Source organism: Lampetra planeri, chromosome 24 (genome assembly GCF_965212315.1).
Source record: "Lampetra planeri chromosome 24, kcLamPlan1.2.h2, whole genome shotgun sequence".
Taxonomy (NCBI): Eukaryota; Metazoa; Chordata; class Hyperoartia; order Petromyzontiformes; family Petromyzontidae; genus Lampetra; species Lampetra planeri.
Genome location: NC_136130.1, coordinates 4,688,487 through 4,709,196, shown reverse-complemented (window position 1 = coordinate 4,709,196; position 20,710 = coordinate 4,688,487). Strand labels below are relative to the sequence as shown.

The 20,710-nt window shown below is 46.6% G+C and overlaps 1 protein-coding gene across 3 annotated transcripts in view; it reads left to right on the top strand.

The window, feature by feature from the left end:
• Nucleotides 1-20,710, top strand: part of LOC144726670 (multiple PDZ domain protein-like) — a 166,489-nt gene that overhangs the window by 44,174 nt on the left and 101,605 nt on the right. For all 3 annotated transcript variants that reach the window (XM_078605433.1, XM_078605434.1, XM_078605432.1), the window contains exons 17-21: nucleotides 463-535; nucleotides 3,910-3,958; nucleotides 8,128-8,214; nucleotides 9,129-9,312; nucleotides 18,469-18,579. In XM_078605433.1, the coding sequence (XP_078461559.1) occupies nucleotides 463-535; nucleotides 3,910-3,958; nucleotides 8,128-8,214; nucleotides 9,129-9,312; nucleotides 18,469-18,579 (504 nt within the window). The remainder of the gene's footprint in view (nucleotides 1-462; nucleotides 536-3,909; nucleotides 3,959-8,127; nucleotides 8,215-9,128; nucleotides 9,313-18,468; nucleotides 18,580-20,710) is intronic.

Here is a 20,710-nt window from a genome sequence, read left to right as displayed (position 1 = left end):
TTGACCAGAGACAGCCTTCTTCATGGCCTAGTCTCACCAGTGTTAGGACAGAGAACAACGCATATATACTTATCAGAGCATGTCTGTTTGCATGCATGTTCACCACACGTGTGTGTGGTTAATGCAGTATATGAATATATGAATCAAAGTAATAATCTAATGTTGAATAAATCTAATGTTCTCAAACAAGTTGCACTGGGGAGACGACAGTTGTGGGCTGTGTGTGTAGTGCTGGCCCCCACCACCCCATTGTGTTTCTAGTCTCAAAACGTGCCCGCTGACAGCGCTTGCTCCCCCATCCCACGTAGGCTAATGTGTGGATAGTCATCTTTGCCTCTTGTGTGTTAGCGGTGAGTTGCTGTGCGCGTCGCAACACTGGGTCTAATTATCCCCAGTGGGACAAAGGAAGGGGTGTCGTACAAAGCCTTGCTGCCGTGTTTCCCTCCGCACGTTGTCTCGTAGGAGGATTCTGTGGATGGAAGTGGTGCTGTGAAATTTACAGCCGGTGCCAGCCACAGGAGCCCCCAGCAGCTTGGTATGTCTACACACAGCCTGCCTGCTTCATTGCACGACCGATACATTTGAACTATTTTTTTATTTTGCCAGGTAAGGCCCACAATGAGCTATTTAGCTCTTTTTCAGAAGTGACCTGGCCACAAATGATAGCTCGACTTAAGTCGCTTATCACGTGGAAATGTATTGCAGCCAAATACTCGAAACGCATGTTTCTAAAATGTGGAGGGAAAAACTGGAGGGCCCGGAGAAAAATCCACAAGACCACAGGGAGAGAGACACGCAAACTCCAAATATACAGCAGGCGGCAGGGTCTGGATCGAACCCACAACTTCCTGCATAACAGGCGAGGCAGTTAACATCTCGCCACCGCAGGACCCTTATATATAAAATCGAAATCCCCCTTCATGGTGGCAAACGCATGGAGCACGCGCCACCCTTTGCCCCGCCACCGTTCCATGAGTGCGAGTGGCCAGAGCACTGCACTATATGAACCCGTTGGGCCGAGTTTGATTCCCAGCCACAGATAACATCGTGGTCTATATTTGAACTTGTCTTGGGCCTCCCCCTAGGTCTACTCGGCCTTAAATGAGTACCTGGTGCTGCGTGTGAATATTAGCACGAGGGAGACAAAGGGGACTAAGCGTGATGCTGGCTACTTACCCCCTCGTATGCTGTGCCGGCCTTCATGGGTGTTCACTAACGACACTTGCCCCAACAGTATGTAACAGCCTACGTGGGGAATCGTATGTCTTTGAGCAAGGGCCAGATTGTTCATCATGCATCGTATTGATTGAAGTGATGTTGAGGATAATTTTCAGTGGATAGTTGAGCCTCCGAAAAATGATGCAGATCCTGAAAATAGGTTTGCTAATGTGAAATTGATCTTTTCCTGTGTATAATGCGTATCCATTATGAATGAATAAATGAAACTGGAAGGGCATTGGATCAATTAAATTCCATAATGCATGTTATATCAGAGCACTTCTGCTGTCATATGGTAGTGATATAGATTCTCAGAATTTTTAATTCCCACGTTAAATGCAATTGAGCATAATGCAATCAATGCGTAGTTATGTATTTAAATATCCTATATGTTTAAGTAGAAGCATTGGTGGTTTTGGCACATTTTTTTTATATTAACCATACGGGTAGTCCCACAAATTAGGCAACCTGACATGTGTCATTTCCTAATAAGACATGAGGTACGATTTTGATGGGAATTATAGTTTTGGAAAATGTGGTTTATTTATGGGTCAAATCAATGGATTGGCACCACCACCAACATCACAGCATGGATGGAAATCTACAGTTTCTTTGCGTACATCTGACACCGCATTATATTACGATGATTTTTTCCTTACCGAGAAAGGTGGACACATTCCATCTGAATTACAGCCCCAATTGATTGACTTGATTTGCCAAAGAGAAAAAAAAGTCACTTTATAATCATATTATTGGTGTCAGAAATGTTACTCCAAAATCATGGAACTGCCCTTGATGATAGTGACTACATTATAAGGTGCAACGTTAAGTAGAAATATCAATCCAGGAAAATAATATATACTTGAGAAACGTTTTGAAGTTGAGCCCTCTTGAAGTTTGACAGCAGCCCTTTTTGAAAACGTAAATCTGGGTTTCTAAGTCAAACGCCTTTCATTTTCACATTCAGTGCTCCAGATCATCTGCATATTGGAGCGTTTTACACGTTAACACATTCGAATTACGTACGACATTTAAATGGAATGAGTAAAAATAATACGCATGGCAGTTGTGCTGCTAAGCTTGGGTCCGCGTGACAGAAACAAAAACTGAGCCACTTGCGGTGAATGTGCCGCTCATGTGATCCGTGGAGTCTGTGACGGGGTGTTCCGTATTGTGCACCCCTACACCACAGCGTAGTATTAGGTTATTTTTCAATACAAATAAAATGTATTTTTCATATGTATGTAAAGTGAACACATTTGTGAAATATTCTCAATGAGAAACTTTCAGCTTTGCAAGACCAGATTTTTGGACAATTATACAAAGTTTTGTTTTTGCATAGAGTAAAACCTTGGTTTGCCACAATTCATTCCCGAAACGTATTTGTAATCCAAAGCACTCGTATATCAGTTGTGATCACGTGACGCTCGGCAGACAAATCGTATACACGCACTACTCGTATTGCAAGAGCTCGCTCATTTATCAAATTAATATTTATTTAAAAATTTTGCTCGTCTTGCAAAACACTCGCAGACCAATTTCGATTTAAAGCTTTCGTGACTGCAGGGATTCATCTTCTTGGTTCTTTCGGTAAAGTCACGTAGAATGGAAATAATAAAATAATAAAAATTAAACATAATAAAATAATTCTCACGACGTTTCGGCCACAACGCAAGCAGCCGTCCTCAGGTGAAGACCAGGTCTGTCGATAATGCAGACTCTGTCTTATTTTTATTATTTTATTATTTCCATTCTACGTGACTTTACCGAAAGAACAAGAAGACTCGCAGACCAAGTTGCTCGCAATCCAAGGTTTTACTGTAGTTGTATAAAGTAACATTGCAGTTACAGTGGGAGGCTCTAGATAATACATATCCCATGGGTTAGCATTACAAATTGTATCGTGGTTATGGAATTTTGGGAATTTACTCATCACTTACATTTACCCCCCCTCAAGAAGAGAAACGCTCAAAGCACTTGTCAATAATAGCCCTGCCCTAAAGACATCATGACAGGAACAGTTCGGGCAATAGCTCTTAATTATAGCAAAGAGATTGGGAAGAGCCATTTCCTGAAACATTGCCTATTTCATACATACGTTTTACTTTTTGGGCAATATTTTTCGTGATTAATATGTTGCGTTTTTGTTATTTGTGCTGTTGCACCACTGCCGACTGCAGTACCACATACAGTGAAGAACAGGTTCACTGAAGGTTTTAAATGGTTTTATTGGAAATAAAAGGAACATCTTGACATTTCAGTTGACCTGACCCCCACTCTGTTTTTGATAACCGACCTTCTCTAGTAATTGTTGGTTAAAGAAGGCCATGTGCTCAAAACATCGATATCTGAATTCCCTCTTAAGTAGCAGTAAAATACCTGATTATTTTTAATTTACCCATTTAGTGTCTACGTTATCACACTTGTGCGTGTGCGGTGCCTGATGACTCCTTATTGTTTTTGGCTCTGAATTTCTTTTTTTAAAGCTATCACTGATAGGAAGGCATGAAGGTAAGGCCGAGAGCTAATAATTGGATTGGCGGTGTGGCTTTATTAAAACAGAATTAATGGCTGTTCAAATAAATTGCTTGAAATGTTGGCACCTTATTTCTCAACGCGTCATTTGGAAGTTAATATCGTGAGGATTAATGAGTCTCTGTTTCTTGTGTTGTTGCTCTTTTATAAGTTTAGGCTCCGCAAGAAAAGTGGAAGGCGGGCACGCACGGCAATTTCAGTACAGGTAAAGAGGTGAAAAGCCATCGGTGTGACGCGAGACGCACTGATTAACGGCGATTGAGCAAGCGTGCACATTGATCATGGTTGTGCTTGCGTAACTAATTAACGAAACACTAATTTTTCTAATGCGGAGCATCAACTTTAGGAAATCGTCATCGTTTCTGCGCATGGGTCATTACGGTAGGGGGCGGTTGACCATACTTCACTACACCGGTCAGTGCCAGTTGGTAAAGGAAACTCATTCTGTCTCCATAATACAGGTTTTTGGGTTGGCTCGCGTAAATATGAATGCGTCGTTAAACCCGCCACCACCCACCACAGCCAATTAGTAAGGTTTGTCACGTAAACAAAACATGCCAATTGCTTACTAGTACAGCACACCGGTGTGTTGGAGAGTAAACCCACAACATTTACAATTCGAGTACGATGTTTCGCCAGTATTTACAACTAGCAACATCAGGCGACAGATGGGATTTGTGGAGAAATCCTTCTGTTTCTGTCTTAAATAGAGGGATAAATGTGATGTCGTCACCTGTGAGCCATTCATTCCATCTCGCCTCTCACCGATTACCTGAATGCTCTTGGTGCCCCTATTTTCTACTTCAGCTATTCAGCTCTGCTAGGCATTCGAGCCTCTTCAGGCTGGCGAGGCAGTGCTCGTTTGAAGAGCAGTAGAGAATAATTTCCATTATGTGTAAGTGTGGGACACCATCACGGTGTAACGGTGAGCACGCTGGATTTGGTGTTGCCAGTTTGATCTCCCGGAGTGGCAGCTGAAACAATGTGGAAGTTTACTGAATCCCAACCCCTGCCTCGGTCCACCCAGCAGGAGAAATGGGTATTAGCATAGTTCATCAATAGGTCACAATTGGTGGGGTAATTGTTGATATTTTCACCCCTTCTAAGACGTCTGGCCAGTGTGGAAAAAGAGTAGACAATTTGCCCTCTTAGAATGGTTCTCTAGAGCTCCCTCTAGTGCAGGCCATTCTGCCAGCAGTGGCGTGAGCGAGCAGTTGCAGGGCTGCACCTTTGCCTTCTGTATACATTTTAAGCAGGAGTAGTCAAGGATTGATGTTTTTGGTGATTACAAATTCAGTTTGCATATCCACAGAGGTGAAATTTGCACAGCCAAATGTGGTTAAAGCCTGGTTCCCAAGTGTAGTGGTTTCAGAAAAGTCACCAAAAAGCACATAAATACCATCGCGTGGTTTAATTCATTACATTCAAACTTTGTATGTATTCCCTGCAGCTGCGCAATAATTTGCAGAAATTGCAAGTGTAAAGTGGAGCTTAAATACTGTTTTACATTTGTGCGGATGGGTCAAATCCAGTTTTTATTTCTTACATTCCATAAAGCAGAGTTGGTGATTTACTCGTTTTAAAGTCCAGTTGTTTGTGTAAGCAATGTGGATTTATGTGTCTCTAAATGTGTATGTTTTAATGCAGCCGGTTCTCAAACGTTTAAAGAAAATATATATTAATGGTAATATTTGTCTCAATAGCCTAATTGGGCTAATTTTGAAGCCTTCTAACCATAACAACAAGTAGTGCTATGATGTTGATTGCTTTATGAAAAATTAAATATAATGACGTTTGAAACTTTTTATATCTTATTTGCTAATATCTGGTTTATAGCATTGTATGAGCATAGAGATTGTTTGCATAAAATGCATAAAAATGCAATAGTGTACAAAGTACAGTGTGTATATATATGCTCTGAAATCTTTAATATAAGCATTGTTCTAAATCACTCTCATATGATGGAGATTTTCTTAAAGGAACAGCTGATTACATTGGTTTTGCACTACAGTGATAACAATGACAATGATATCCACATCCTGCCGATGACAATGACACCACATTTGCAAAGTGCTGCTGAATGTAACCTATTGCACTGCTGGCCCCCTGGTCGGCTGTAAATTTATAGCCAACGTCCATTCGTCGTCTGCTATTGCCTGTCTTCCCCACCCTCCTCACAACCCCCTTCCACCACGGTGCTTACGACAAACACGCGTTTTTTTTCTCTCTCTTCGGCTTTCAAAGCAACTGGATTTTGCTGCCGCCTGTTATTACGCATCAGCCAAGCATGAGCAGGGGCTGGCTTTTGTCGGTTAAGGGGGAACGCACTGTTAAAACGCGGATTCCGGATCGTTTGGGAACCCGGGATATTTTTTGTTAACGTTTAATTTGATACTAATTATATATTTTTTTTGTAGGGGGGAAAAAAATAAATAAACGTTGGAAAGGCGCTGACGATGTCGTGTCGATTGTTGTTGGTGCGCTCCTGTCGTTGTTATTTAATGGTCGACTTTGGGCAGGGGAAACGCCGTGTCTACGGGCGCGCGAGCGAACGGTCCGCTCACGTGTCCCACCCCCCCCTGCCGGGTGAGCGAAAGGTTGTGTGCATTGTTCAGGGGCCCCATGACTCGAGCGCTGACGAGTCACGCGTGGGCGGCCTGCGCGTCTGCGTGCGTGCGTGCGCGTGCACCCACGCGTGCGTGTGTGTGTGTGACGATCGTGCGCTCGCCCGGCTATTTCTATCCGTCATAAATTGCCGTTCGTTCCGCGTTTATCGGTTGAATTATTTGCATTTTGCGTGGTTACTTATTATTAAAGCGTTTTTTTTTGTTTTGTTTGTGGTGGTGGTGGTGGTCTTTGTTTATTCCACATGTCTACCTTTTTGGATGCTATTCCTCTCCTACCTTCCCCCCCTCCCCAGCCTTGCTCTACGATCCCTTTTATACGTTGTGGTTTGGACCGCCAGCTCGAACACACACGTGCCGAATGAACCGGTGTCTGTGTTGTTCATACATTAACTGCACAATTATATTTAGCATTTTCCTATTCGTCTCGGCTGCAGCCGTTGTCATGGCATTAATTAATTTACTTCTCAATGAACACGTAGAAAAGCATCCAGAATCAATGGCTCTTTCTTCCTTCCACTTGCATCTTGTTGGTGTTGCGTCGCGCGCGTGTCTCTGTTCCTCCTCTTTTCATTCGAAGTGTCCCTGTCCATTCTTTGAAACACAAAACCAGTAATTATCATGAAACACAACAATTCAAGGTAAGATGTTATTTGTTTGCATTTTTGTTCCGGTTACGTTCGTTTCTCTCGCGTATTCTCTGCCGTCTAATAAATTATTATTTTTTGTAATTACCGACATTGTTTTGCAATCGTAGAATGTAATGCAATGCCTGGGTCTTTGCCAAATACAAAACGAAATGTGCCTTTTGTGTGATACGGTGCGTTGAAATTAAACTTTGTCTTCCTTAGTTTGATCCTCTTGTTGTTCTACTTAAAAGATTATCAGATTCAAAAAGGGTCAGTTAAACAAGGAGGGTCAGGTAAACAACGTAGCCCTTGGAGCGGCTCGGTGGGAGAGGGTGTTGAAAGCAAGCTTTTTTTGAGAGCTGTGTTCGAGAATTATTCATCGCACTTAAAGAAACGCTTAAGCATTTCTCTCGTGTTATAGCCACTTAGAATTATTAGACCTCTGCATTCCAAGGAGAAGTATCTTTTAAATAGCCCTTGTTTATGTGTAACTTTATTTGGCGATGTTATGTATGTATGTTGAACTTATTTGTGCTGCTGCTGCGTTGGCAGCCGGTGCACAAGCACAAGTGACAAAAAAACTCAACATTTGTCAACAATCCTGTGGCCTTAAAAATATATAACAGGTGACGTTTCAGGCATTGGCCCACGTGCTGCGAAGAAGAGCCATTTCCCAAAACATCACCTCTTGCTTAGTTTTTTTTACGGCCACTTATTGATGAATGTGGGGCTTCTCGTCTGTAACATGTGTATAGTAATCCGTCCATGGCATGACATAAATACTTTCGACAAAGCTATGTTAAAACAAGAACGTTAACAGACGAGCATTCGAGTCGATGAAATGCATTGTTGACCACATCGTTGACTGGATAATCAATTAATGACGTTTCCAACACTGTCTCTTGCAACGGTTGAGTCGGCCAAAATCGAGAGCAGTATGCGTGTGTGTGTGTGAGAGCCCTCCGTCATGAGATGGTGATCTGCGGTGCTGTCTCGGGGGCGCACCCGGTGCCGTCCGCGGGCTGTGCCCCGGCGCGGTTGTTTGCGTTCGCCGCGGGGGAGTAACGGGAGCGTTTGCGGCGTGTCGTTGTGGCGGCGGCGGTGGTGCCGCGCGTGTGCAGCGAGCTGCCGGAGCGGGAGGAGGGCGAGGGCCAGGAGAGCGAAGTGCAGCACTCGGGCGGACACCGACACTGGGGCCCCCCACGCAGGTCTGCTCACGCACAAGACAAAGGTCCCCCGTGTAGCCTTAACACTTTGTCGAGGGGGAAGGGGCAAGTGCTTTATTAGCGAGCGACCTATGGAAGGCCGGTGTTGGCGAACGGAGGGGGCTGGGGGGCCAGCAACGACGCCCGTCCGCCTTTGTCTCCCTAGTGGCGATGTTTACACACTGCACCAGGTACTCATTTGAGTCAACCTAGGGGAGGCCCAGGACCGGTTCAGGCAATCGTCACTGGTGTAAGCCGTGAGCAGGAACCGGACTCGGCTCGCTGTGTTTCATAGCGCAGTGCGCGAGCCTCTACACTCCTGTTGGCACATGTGCGTACACACAAAGATAAAGATTCCCCTATATGGCATTTAACAGACTGTTGGGGCAGGTCCTGTGAGCGAGCTTCTGTTAAGGCTGGCACGGCGCACAAGGGGGTGGGGTGTCCGATGTGCATGGCAAAGGACTGGAGTGTGTGGCATGTGCGTTGTTTGTGTGTGTTTTTTGTATATTATGGTGTGTGTGTGTGGTATGTGTATGATGTGTGAGGTGTGCGGTGTAGAAATATGGTGTATGTGGTATGTGTTTTGTGCAGTTTGTGTATGGTGTGTGCGGTGTATTTGTGTGCGGTATATGTATGGAATGCGTGTGGTGTGTGTATGTATGGTGTGCATGTGGTATATGCTGTGGAAATATATTAGATCTGCCAGTCATCTCATTTAACCCGTGGCACCTGGGTCTGTCCCGTGGCCTCTCAGCGCGCCTTCAACACTTAACGTGTCCTCGGAGTGCACCTAGCCTGGCACAAGCACCGTGGTGACGTCGCCTCCATTTCGTGGCGAATGGCGGCTGCTGTTGTCTTTGTGTATATGGTGCATGATGTGTGTGGTATGCATTGGTGCTGCCTGGGCACTGCAGGGTCGAGCTACGGCGAGTTCCAGGGGTGCCACTGGGCATCAGCATTGTGGGCGGTCGTGACCAGGCCAGCGGTGGTGCCGCCCCTGTCAACCCGCTCCATGCCGGCATCTTCATTAAACAGGTCCTGGAGGGCAGCCCGGCCGACACCACAGCTGGCCTGCGTGCTGGCGACAAGATTGCTGCTGTAAGTATCTGTGTATCAGGCATTGTGGGGAGCGGTTGCGTAATGGTTATTGGTGCTGCGCTACTAACCCGGCGTGACCAACAAGTTACTAATAGTACGCAAGGTTTATGGTACTCGCCACCATACCCACGGTCTATGGTACTTGCCATCATACACACAGTCTTTGGTACTCACCATCATACCCAACGCCTATGGTACCCTAGTGTGGGTTTAGGCAGGGGTGTTCATGCATGGACCTCACATTCTCTACCTAACTATTTTTTTTATTTTACCAGGTAAGGCCAACTGAGCTACATAGGTCTTTTTCAGAAGCGACCGAGCCACATATGATAGCTCAAACGAAATGGATTATCATGTGGAAATGTATAGCAGCCAAATACCCTAAACGCGCGTTTCTAAATGTGGAGGGAAAACCCGGAGGACATGGAGAAAAACCACGCGACCATGGGGAGAGAGACATGCAAACTCCAATAAACAGCAGGTGTTGGGGTCGGGATCTAACCCACGACCTGCATACCAGGCGAGGGAGTTAACATCTCGCCACGGTGGCGCCCCATTAACTGCAGCAGTGTGTAGGGAATTGCTACGAGGACTTAAACCTCAACTTCATTTACCTGGCCTATAATGTCATCATGGGGCCATGGCTTTGTGTAGTTTTCAGGTTTTTGAGTTCCTGACCCCATTGTTAGGATTATTAAATACCTTGCTTAAAATATTTGGCAGTTAACCAGCATTGATTCCAGAAACTGCTGATGAGACACTGAATTTTGAAACCGTTCCAGCCTGTGCTTGTACTGAACCAATGCTGATGAAATTGTGCACTTGCAGATGGCCATTGGGCCGATGGTTTGTGTACGAAATGTTTGACATTTTTTTGCATGGATAGACACACGGAGGCATCATATTGTCTACTTATCAATTTTGTAATTGATATCCACAATTACGCTAATGATTAGTTTGTGTTAATGGCGATGGACTGGCCAAAGTAATGCTGTGCGTCGGAACCATTCTCTGTTCGCTTGTCTCCAAAACTATTGAACGTTTTTCTTTTTTTGACCGCATAGGTTGAGAAGTTTTCCTTGGCTGTAGCGGCGAAATTTCCATTTGGTGCAGATAAAACAGGAGGCTAATCGAAGCCCCTGTGCGGTCAATGGATGGCTCCCCACTGGTGCACGTGTTACCTATGATGCTAACTTTATACTTTCTACTTGTGCGAAAAAGTAGGTGGGAGAGTCTGCTCCAACCAGAAACTGGAGCTCACCAATGGGTGCCACGGTGGCTAGGAGATGTTAACTACCTTGCCTGGTATACAGGAGGACGTGGGTTCAATCCTGACCCTGATGCCTGGGGTATATTTGGAGTTTGCGGTGTCTCTCTCTCTCTCCCCGTGGTCGTGTGGATATTTCTCCGGGTCCTCCGGTTTTCCCTCCACATTTTGAAACATGCGTTTAGAGTATTTGACTGCTATAAATTTTCATCATGATAAGCCAGTTCGTTGAGCTATCATTTGTGGCCAGGTCGCTTCTGAAAAAGAGCTATATAGCTCAGTGGGGCCTTACCTGGTAACATAAAAAAAACAGTTCATAGTTTAGTTTGTTTAAGAGGGTGAGGTGTTATAATCAGCATCACCAAAACAAAGCACATGCCTGGACATAAAACACACCATCCTCTCCACTCTCCTCCATGAGTGATTGGGTAGCTGTGGAGAGGGCGTAGAAGTTCCCATATCTAGGTAGCGAGGGTGCCTATCACCAGCGGCAGCTTACCAGTGGAGGTCCGAATCAGTGGAGCGGATTTATATTTTTCATCGATTGCGTAATGGTGGTGTGGAAGCAGCCCCGGCCTCTCCATGCCAAGCTTTGCGTCTTCCCGGGATCAACAGTGCCCTGCCTTCTCTATGCTTGAGAAACGTGGCTACTTTTGCAGGAACACCTGAGCCGGTTTGAAACATTTGGGCTTGCCTGTCTGCGATCCACCCTGGGTTTAACCATACTGGATTGCTTGAGGAGCTCACAAATTTGTGAAAATCTAGACAGTCCCACCAGTGAGCTTATCTGGCAGGAGATGATGCATTGACTGTGTCATGTACCCTCTATGCCCAGCCAGTTCGTGTCCAAGCAGCTTTTGTATAGCCAGCTGAACGGGGTTCAATGGGCATGGCACATGATGTGGCAGGGAGAACCTGGAGCTGGGTGGACTTGCTGACAACTGCTACCAGCAGTGACAAGATCGGAGCTTGGTGGATTTACTGACGACTGCTGCCAACAGTGACAAGATTGCAGAGGTGGGACAAAGTCATTGTTATGCAAGTCCAAGTCGAGTCGCAAGTCATCAAATTCATGACTCGAGTCTGACTCGAGTCCAAGTCACATGACTCGAGTCCACATCTCATAGGTGGGACAAAGTCATTGTTATGCAAGTCCAAGTCGAGTCGCAAGTCATCAAATTCATGACTCGAGTCTGACTCGAGTCCAAGTCACATGACTCGAGTCCACATCTCATAGGTGGGACAAAGTCATTGTTATGCAAGTCCAAGTCGAGTCGCAAGTCATCAAATTCATGACTCGAGTCTGACTCGAGTCCAAGTCACATGACTCGAGTCCACATCTCATAGGTGGGACAAAGTCATTGTTATGCAAGTCCAAGTCGAGTCGCAAGTCATCAAATTCATGACTCGAGTCTGACTCGAGTCCAAGTCACATGACTCGAGTCCACATCTCATAGGTGGGACAAAGTCATTGTTATGCAAGTCCAAGTCGAGTCGCAAGTCATCAAATTCATGACTCGAGTCTGACTCGAGTCCAAGTCACATGACTCGAGTCCACATCTCATAGGTGGGACAAAGTCATTGTTATGCAAGTCCAAGTCGAGTCGCAAGTCATCAAATTCATGACTCGAGTATGACTCGAGTCCAAGTCACATGACTCGAGTCCACATCTCATAGGTGGGACAAAGTCATTGTTATGCAAGTCCAAGTCGAGTCGCAAGTCATCAAATTCATGACTCGAGTCTGACTCGAGTCCAAGTCACATGACTCGAGTCCACACCTCTGCAAGATTGGCCTCTGTGGAGGAGGCTCAAAAAGGATGCTCCTGGGTAATTGGAGGCAGCCACTATTCAGCAACAACAAAAGGCAGAGGAGCGATGCTCACAACAACGAGGAGAGTGCCGGGTGTCCGACAGAGCAAGGTGGCACGGTGGGGAGCATTTACCCATAACGCTTGGGTCTCTCCCGTGACTTGGAGATTTCACATGGCCACAAAGTGCACATAACTCGGCACAAGTGCTGTGGTGATGTCACACAAATGGCCGCTGTTGTAGTTGGTATTTAACAATTAATGCCACCCAATCCCCTCGCTGTTTGGATGAATTGTTACGATTCACGGTCATTATTTGATTGAAACATCTTATTTTTTAAGTGAGTAAAACTCAGTTTTATATAGTTCCATTCGTCACATTAGCCTTCATGTGTATCTTTTCTTTTTCTTTTCATAAAGTGTAGTTGACTTGCACACAATTCTTTTGCATGTGTAGTAAGTCACTTCAGAGACACGAATAATAGTAAGAGGCATACACGTTTATTCTACACTTTCCACAGTATAGGGGATAACTATATATGGGTCAGGACAGCCGGCACACTGCCTGACCCAACACCGATGAGGAGGTGAAGACGGGGACGAAGATTTGTGAAGACGACGGGTTCCATTCCCAAACTGCAGCAGCCCCGACCCAGCGTCGGGGCCTACCTTTTATCCTCCGGCGCGTGGCCTGGATCCGCCCTCCGCCACGCCCCCTTCTGGAACCTACCTGAAGGTTCTGGGCTCTGCCCCACGTGTCCTCTCTGTCACCTTTACCCTACATCCATGACTATCACGTGCCCTACTGGCAGACCGGCCGCTGTATCCTTAAATGCCCTTCACTGCCAGCAACCGGCGCTACGTGCTTCGTGGCACACTTCACCTTCCCTGCTGGTAGACCGGGCTACTACACCCACGATCCTGCTCTCTACCAGTAACCAGCGCTACGTGCCATAGTGACCCATTTTATGTCACTACACATGTATTGCGAAACAAATAATTATAATCACCGACTCGTTACACGTGTAGTGGTGTATTCACACGGACACTGTCAGCTTTTCTCCTGTGTCACTGTATTACTTCGCATCCCACACGGATGCTCCTCGCTCTTTACACAACGCACTCTTGCTTCGAACTCTCTCTCTTACTCCGCTCGCCTGCCACTTAATACTCTGCTAGCATGTTACAGCACACTCCGCCAGTCTGTCAGCCTTCTCTCACACCTCCAACCTCGTCCGTGCCCCCAGCGGGGGATCAGCCAACACCGCTGGGGTGGACGAGGTGTGGAGGGCGAGGTCCCAGGCTTCTTGTCTCCGGCTCTTTGTCCTCTTCGTTCCTTCGGCTCCAACCAACGCGTGTTCTCCGCACACCCCTTTATATCCCCCTCCTCATTAAGGGTCCTCAGTTGCCCCCTATTAAGCCGGCGCCTCCGCGGCACCTCCTGCACGTGCTCTTTCTCCCTTATCATCTCCACCTCCTGTCTCTCCGGCGACTGCTCCATGTTTGCATGCTTGCACCTGCCTGTCCCCAAATGCACCCACCGAATTACCGCTTCTCCCCTTAATTGCTGGCGCCTCTCTGGCGGCTGTTCCATGTCCTAACGCTTGCACCTGCTCGCCCTGAAATGCACCCGCTGTTTGCAACCTTGCGCGCGTTACGCCACTACACGTGCATGGTATGTATGGGATGAAGAAACAACTTGCCCTGTGGTGCAGTATCTGCCACGCTGTACCTTGAACCTAGAGACCCCAGTTCGATTCCTGGCTGTGACTGATATCATTGGTGAGCAGTATCTCCACTGTTACCAAACAGCATTGACCAGTGTGGTGAAGTATGGTCAAACAGACTTCATGACTAAGGTATGGTGAAGCTTTTATTTGGGTGGCTGGAAAGGTCAGTGAATTAAAATCCTGGTTAAGGATCGAGACAGCCCATCATCTTCTGTGACGGGTAAATTAATTCTCAATATTATTTAATCCAATATATATAAAAAAAGCCTGACGTAGTTTGGTAATCGAAAATGTATTTCATTAAATTATTAAATTCCTTGTCATGGCAAAAGGGGGGAGGAGGAGGCCTTGGCAATTACAGCGAGATCATCTTGTCTCGGTGAGCTCCGGCTGCACGCGATATTTTCGAGATAAATGTTTGCACGTATCATTTTATCTGTGCATTGATTTATTTTTTAAAAAATCGTGGGGGCGAAGTATACTTTGGAAATGCACTGAGCGACGGGAAAAAGGTGAACACACGGATCGGGGAGCAAACACCAATTTTGAGCCGTCGTGTTGACCCGTGGAAAGAAAGAGGGGCGAGTGCAGGGCAGAGGTCGCAAACGGGTTTTGATTCCTTACCCGTACCCATACCTGGCCGCACCAGGGTCGCAAACGGGTACCCGTACCCGGCCGTACCCATACCCTACCCGTGGCCGGGTACGGGTAGGGTACGGGTATCGGGTACCTGATTGCGACCTCTGGGATGAAGCCATGTTGCAGGCGCGGGTCGGTTGATTCTAGGAACTTGAATTGTGAGAAGAGACAAGACGTTGGGAAATGAGTGACAAACAGTTACCAGTGACTCACGGCCTACCCGTACCCGTACCCGGCCGCACCAGGGTCGCAAACGGGTACCCGTACCCGGCCAGGTACGGGTAGCTGGGTATCGGGTAGGGTACAGGTATCGGGTACCCGGTTGCGACCTCTGATGCAGGGACACGTCGTCGCGAGCGGGGATGATGGGTCACGGTCCGGATGACGACGGGTTGGCCGCCAACGGAGGGAACGCATCTGACGGGATGGCCTCTTGCGGAGATGGAAGCGATGAAATCGCCTCTGTGTGTCCGGGAACTACGGCGCAAACTTGGAATGTGCACACGGTTCGTTTGATTCCGGAGGCTGCCGGAAACCACAGGCAAGCTGGAAGGCAGCCAGAACCGATGCTATAACCTACACTTGCCCCAAGCTCTCTGGCCCTAAATCGCGATGTTACAGCCCACTCCATGGGAGGAAACCGGGAGTACCCGGAGAAAACCCGGGCATGCGAGTGGGAGGGTGCGGATACACTCTTCTCTTCTTTAGTGCTGCCTAACGGCGTGTGCGACTTCACGATGATATTGGTCCCGGTCTAGCACGGCGTGTAGAGTTTGTGCTGCTGTTGTTAATTGTAGCCATGTTTTGATGTTACTGAGCCATGTCGTTTTTGGCCGTCCTGGTCGTTTTTTCCCTTTGATTTTTCCTTCCAGGATTTGCTTTAATAGCTGGTATTTGTGGTCGTTTCGGGATACACTCAGTCCCCCAAAAGATGGAGATTATTCCCACTTGCTGTACTGCCTTACTCTGGCGAGCCAGGAGATGGCGACTTCGCAGCCCCCAGGGGGTTTTGGGAGACTCGCAAACATTTGTGTGATCCACCAACCTCGCTGCCACCCTCGATGCTGGATTGCAGTCGTGAGCCACATTGCCTTCTTGGCTAGATCGGTCGGAATGACGGCAGCGTGTGTTTGTGTGTGTGTGGGACATTCATCCAGCAGTGGATATTACAATCAGAATCTTTATTAGACTGCAAGAGGAATCCGATGAGCTATGAAGCTCCTTTCCACAGATGTCCAGTATGAGCGAGTCGGCAAGTTACGACAGCGAACAATAAAAAAAATCGATCGAAGTGCAAAATCCAGAAAAAGGTAAGCGAGTCACTGCATGTCCGATTTATCACGCTTGGGCAATGCAGCAAAAAGAACAACAAACCAGTCCCAGACCACACCAAGACAACACACAGCCTCAATAAAATGGCACATTAGCATACACGATGGTGGCTGACAACGATTACGATGGGTTATTTCGTCACGAGCTCTGTTATTCTGTCGGGTGCACATTCCGGTCTGCGACCGCCCTTAAGTGGAGCGAGTACGAACTCGTTTACCCTCGCCGCTACGTTGCTCGTGCATCAACCTCGCGGCAATGAATTATGACAGCGTCGGACCCAGCTGTGATGGCTCCAGCTTCTTGCGTGTAATGGGTTTTTGTCGTGCAGGACGCAGTCTTTAAACAAAGACGCGGGGGGGGGGGGGCTCCCTTCCCTGGCGCGCGCTGCCAGGATGTTTAAATGAAATGAGCTTAAGCTCGAGTTTTTGACAAAGTCGACAGACGTCTCCCCATTAATTTGGCCCCCCTTTCGTTGGAATCCACCCAGTGATGTTGACCTACTAAGGATGACAATTAAAATCGGCCTCCACGGTTTGTTGTGATCTTCCACGTCCGTACGGCGGGGACTCGGTCGTTAATACGTCCACGTCGAGGTTGACGAGTCGAAAAGTGGACGGCTTCGGGAGTAGCCGCGTGAATGAAATACTGCCGGCGAGTGATAGAAGTTGGCGGTGGTGTTGCGACAACTTCGCCCATGATTTGAAACTTGGTGACCTTGTTATGCCCAGGAAAGGCTTCCTGAGCCCAACATGATTTTAGGGATCCCTGTTTAGTATCTTTTAAAAGATTATAGTTGAGTAAATTCTGACAGAAAGCAGAGACCGGAATGGCCTGGTAAAACTTACACCGTTGAGATGATAACGCAAACTCTACTGTGCAGATAGCCCCATCAGAACACACCCTACTTGCTGAACTGCCACACGTAGGTGCCTCGTGCCCTGCAGGTAAGCGTCTCGTGCGCATCATGGTTCCATCTCGGTGTGATCCACCAACACCGCATTCACAAGCTCCGTGTCATGAGAGCAGCCAGCGCTGCTCTGGCGCTCATTGCCAAGAATGCTTGCAGATGCATTATGGGGGAATATTGGCAGCAATCCAGACACTTTCTTGTCAAAGGCAGACAAGATGGTTCATGCAATGGTATCATAATCGTCGTCATCACCCTCATTTTTTTGCACATAATCGATGTGCAGCTTCCAGCAACACGATTGCACATTTTTTTATTTTAAGCTTTCGTGACTGCAGGGATTCATATTCTTGGTTCTTTCGGTAAAGTCACGTAGAAGGGAAATAATAAAATAATACAAATATTAAACAAATATTCTCACGACGTTTCGACTGCAACACAAGCAATCATCATCATGTGTGAAATCGACTGCAACACAAGCAATGATCATCAGGTGTGAAATCCACATCTGATGATGATTGCTTGTGTTGCAGTCGAAACGTCGTGAGAATTCTTATTGTTTTATATTTGTATTATTTTATTATTTCCCTTCTACGTGACTTTACCGAAAGAACCAAGAATACGATTGCACATGTTTACGTTGTGAACCAGTGGCATGTTTGCTTTACAAGGGAGATTAAAATGCATTGCATTTACAACCGCCCCAAAGTAATTAGGGTAGTACACATTGGAGCGTGCCTTATCTTGCACGTAACGCAGCTCGGTGCTCACTCCGTGGTGCGCCCTGTGGCTCTTTCCTTGTCGGCAGAGATAGCTTTCGTCGTTGCCGAGTTGCGTGTGTTTTTACGTGTTGCATGCTCCCACACACGCCAGTAGTTTGTAGCGCAGTGCGCTCATCAACGCACTATAACCCTGTCGACCTGCATTCGATTCCCAGCCATGGTCAACACTAATTTGCCACTGATATCTGAACTTGGTTGGCCCTTCCCTAGGTCGGCTCGGCCTTAAAATGAGTACCGAGTGCAGGGTTTAAACATCAGCACTGGGGAGACGAAGGCTGTGGTGTTGGCCTCATCACCCCATTGTGCACTATTCCAGACTTAATAGGCATTTTACTAACAGTACTTGCCCGAAAAGTACGCTGTATGGCTGTTTAGTACTTTTGTGTGTGTGTGTGTCTGTGTAATGTGGGTCATTGCGTTGCCGTGTGTGTATTGTGTGTGGATTTCAATGGTGAGTGCTCGTCTGCATTTGCAGATGAGGCATGCTTGGCGACATGTGGTGCGATCCTGACGAGAACCGACTTGTTTATTCCCCAATCAATCGAACCACTCCCTGTCTCGCACCGTGCTCCTTAATAGGCGCTCGCCAACAGCACTTGCTCCGACCACTTGCGAGTCCACACGCCGACCTCTTTGCCGGCGTGTGCGTGCATTTGTTTATTGTCGGTTGTGTCCGCCCCCCGGCGCAGGTCAACGGAGTGCGGCTCCTGGACGTCACGCATGCAGAGGCCGCGGCCTTGCTGAAGCGCTCGGGCAGCCCGCTCGTGCTGACCGTGCAGTCCCTCGTGACCGTCCCACGGGTGAGTGAGTGAACGAGTGAGTGAGTCACGTGGGGTTACATCATGGGGACCTCCTTTGCCAGTACCAAAATATACTAATAGGGTTTTCCCCCTTTTTTTCTGGCAACAAAACTGACACCTTTTGCAAGGAATCATGCTTACATTAACCACAATACTTGCGCCTTTTGGCGTCATCTGGTCGAACATCATATGAGACTAGGCTCTAAAGAAAGCTGTCTCTGGTGTGGACCAATCAGTTTCAAAGACAATGCATAAATGATCAGAGTATTGTGTTTTGTTTGCATTTGACTGCAAGTATTGTGGTTCATGTAAGCATGATTCCTTGCAAAAGGTGTCAGTTTTGTTGCCAGAAAAAAGGGGAAAAACCCTATTAGTTCATGTTGGGTTCTTTACTACGGCTGTGCTGCCAGGCAAAGCAATTTGCCGCACCTGCTTAGGGTTTTTGATTACATTTGTTAAGGCCAGGAGCATGGAAGCATAGTACGTTAATGGATTTTGCTGGACTCGCCTCCCTGTGCTGCCCACGGAATGAGCCTGATGGCCTATAACACCTGTTGTGTAGGTGTAAGCAAATTACTTGGTGATATTGCATTGGCGGTGGTACACAAGCACAAATAACAGAAATCCGTGAGACTATACAAAACCCCAAAAACACACCACACATCGAAAATCGTCAAACAACTCGCAGTACGTCCAGAAAGCTCATCGGAGGGGAAGGTGTGGGGTCGGTCCTTGTGTATGCTGAGCAGTCTTTGTGAATTCACAAACCTTAACCTGCTGTTTGACTTTCATTTGTAATTTACATTGGAGAGTATTTATCTACGGGCAGCACGGAAGCAATTTGTAGTGTGATTTAAGGCATCGCTGATTAAAATGAACTTGCATTTTTCCCTCCGTGATTGTAGTCCGTCAGTAGCGACGACCGGCCTGTACTTGACGATCGTGATTATGAAGCCGCCGTGCGCTCTGAGCCTTTGCTGCCAAGGTAGTTGAGCAGTCCCATTGGCCTCTGGTTCGTTTTGAATTGGTCTGTTGCCTCGAAATGCACAGCCACCTGATTGTATTGTGTGGAATTGCCAAAACACCTCCCGCTGTAGAGTTGCATTGCTTGTGATAGAAAACCATGCGTACGCCGGTATTTTGTTCCTCTGCCTGGGAATAAATAAGCGGATAATGCCGCGCTTATCTGCCCCTCCCGTGTAAAAATAAAAGCACTTTTTTTACACGTAACATCAGCCATGCTGCTTTCTTGGGAGGTCATCGTTTCAGTAGCATTGGTTCAATACGAGCAAATGATGGACCGCATTTTACATTCGGTGTCTCACCAAAAGTCAGGCTCACTTTTGAACCACTTATGCTCACTCTACTCCCCTCCGCTTCAGTAATCACGGCTTTCTTCAAAGCCCCCAGTCAACCTTTGAGTGGGAGGTTGCTCATTCTCTCTGCTGCGCCTCTCATCTGTATTGACCTTCCCACAGCCATCCGTGCTGTCAACTCCCTGCCCCTGTTCAAGTCCAGACTCAGCACCTCCTTTTTTTCCACCACCCATGACCGACTGCTTCCTTAATTAAAATAAATCTGCTCACTCTTTCTTTGCAGAATCTTGAGATGTGGTTAGATTTAGACTCGATATAAATCCTAATTTGGTTCTATTCACAAACTGGCAGGCTAGTGTATGACCTGTAATTGAAAGGGCTTGCGTTCAAATCCTATTCATGGGTCGACTCGGCTTTTCATCTCTGAGGCCGATACAATTACACTGGTCAACAAAAAAAAACATTTTTTTCTGGCCTGGACTTTTGCAGCTGTTTTAGACTAATTTCAGGGTGCTGATTCCAAATCTGATCTTAGATTTGCTTTAACACATCTCATTTTTATGCTATCGGCATACCCCATTTTCATTGATTTTACCCGAAATTAACTCTGTCACTTATGATTGCAAGTTGTTGCGAGTCAGTGACTGCTTTAGTCTTAAAATATGGTGCTGTATTTTTAGGATAGTGTGTTTATAATATCATTTTATGTAGATATCCACATTTTAAAAATATTTTTCTTCTGCAGTTTTTATTGAAAATGCAATATTTGATATCTCAAAAACCTGATGTGATAGACAAAAACTGATACCAGATTT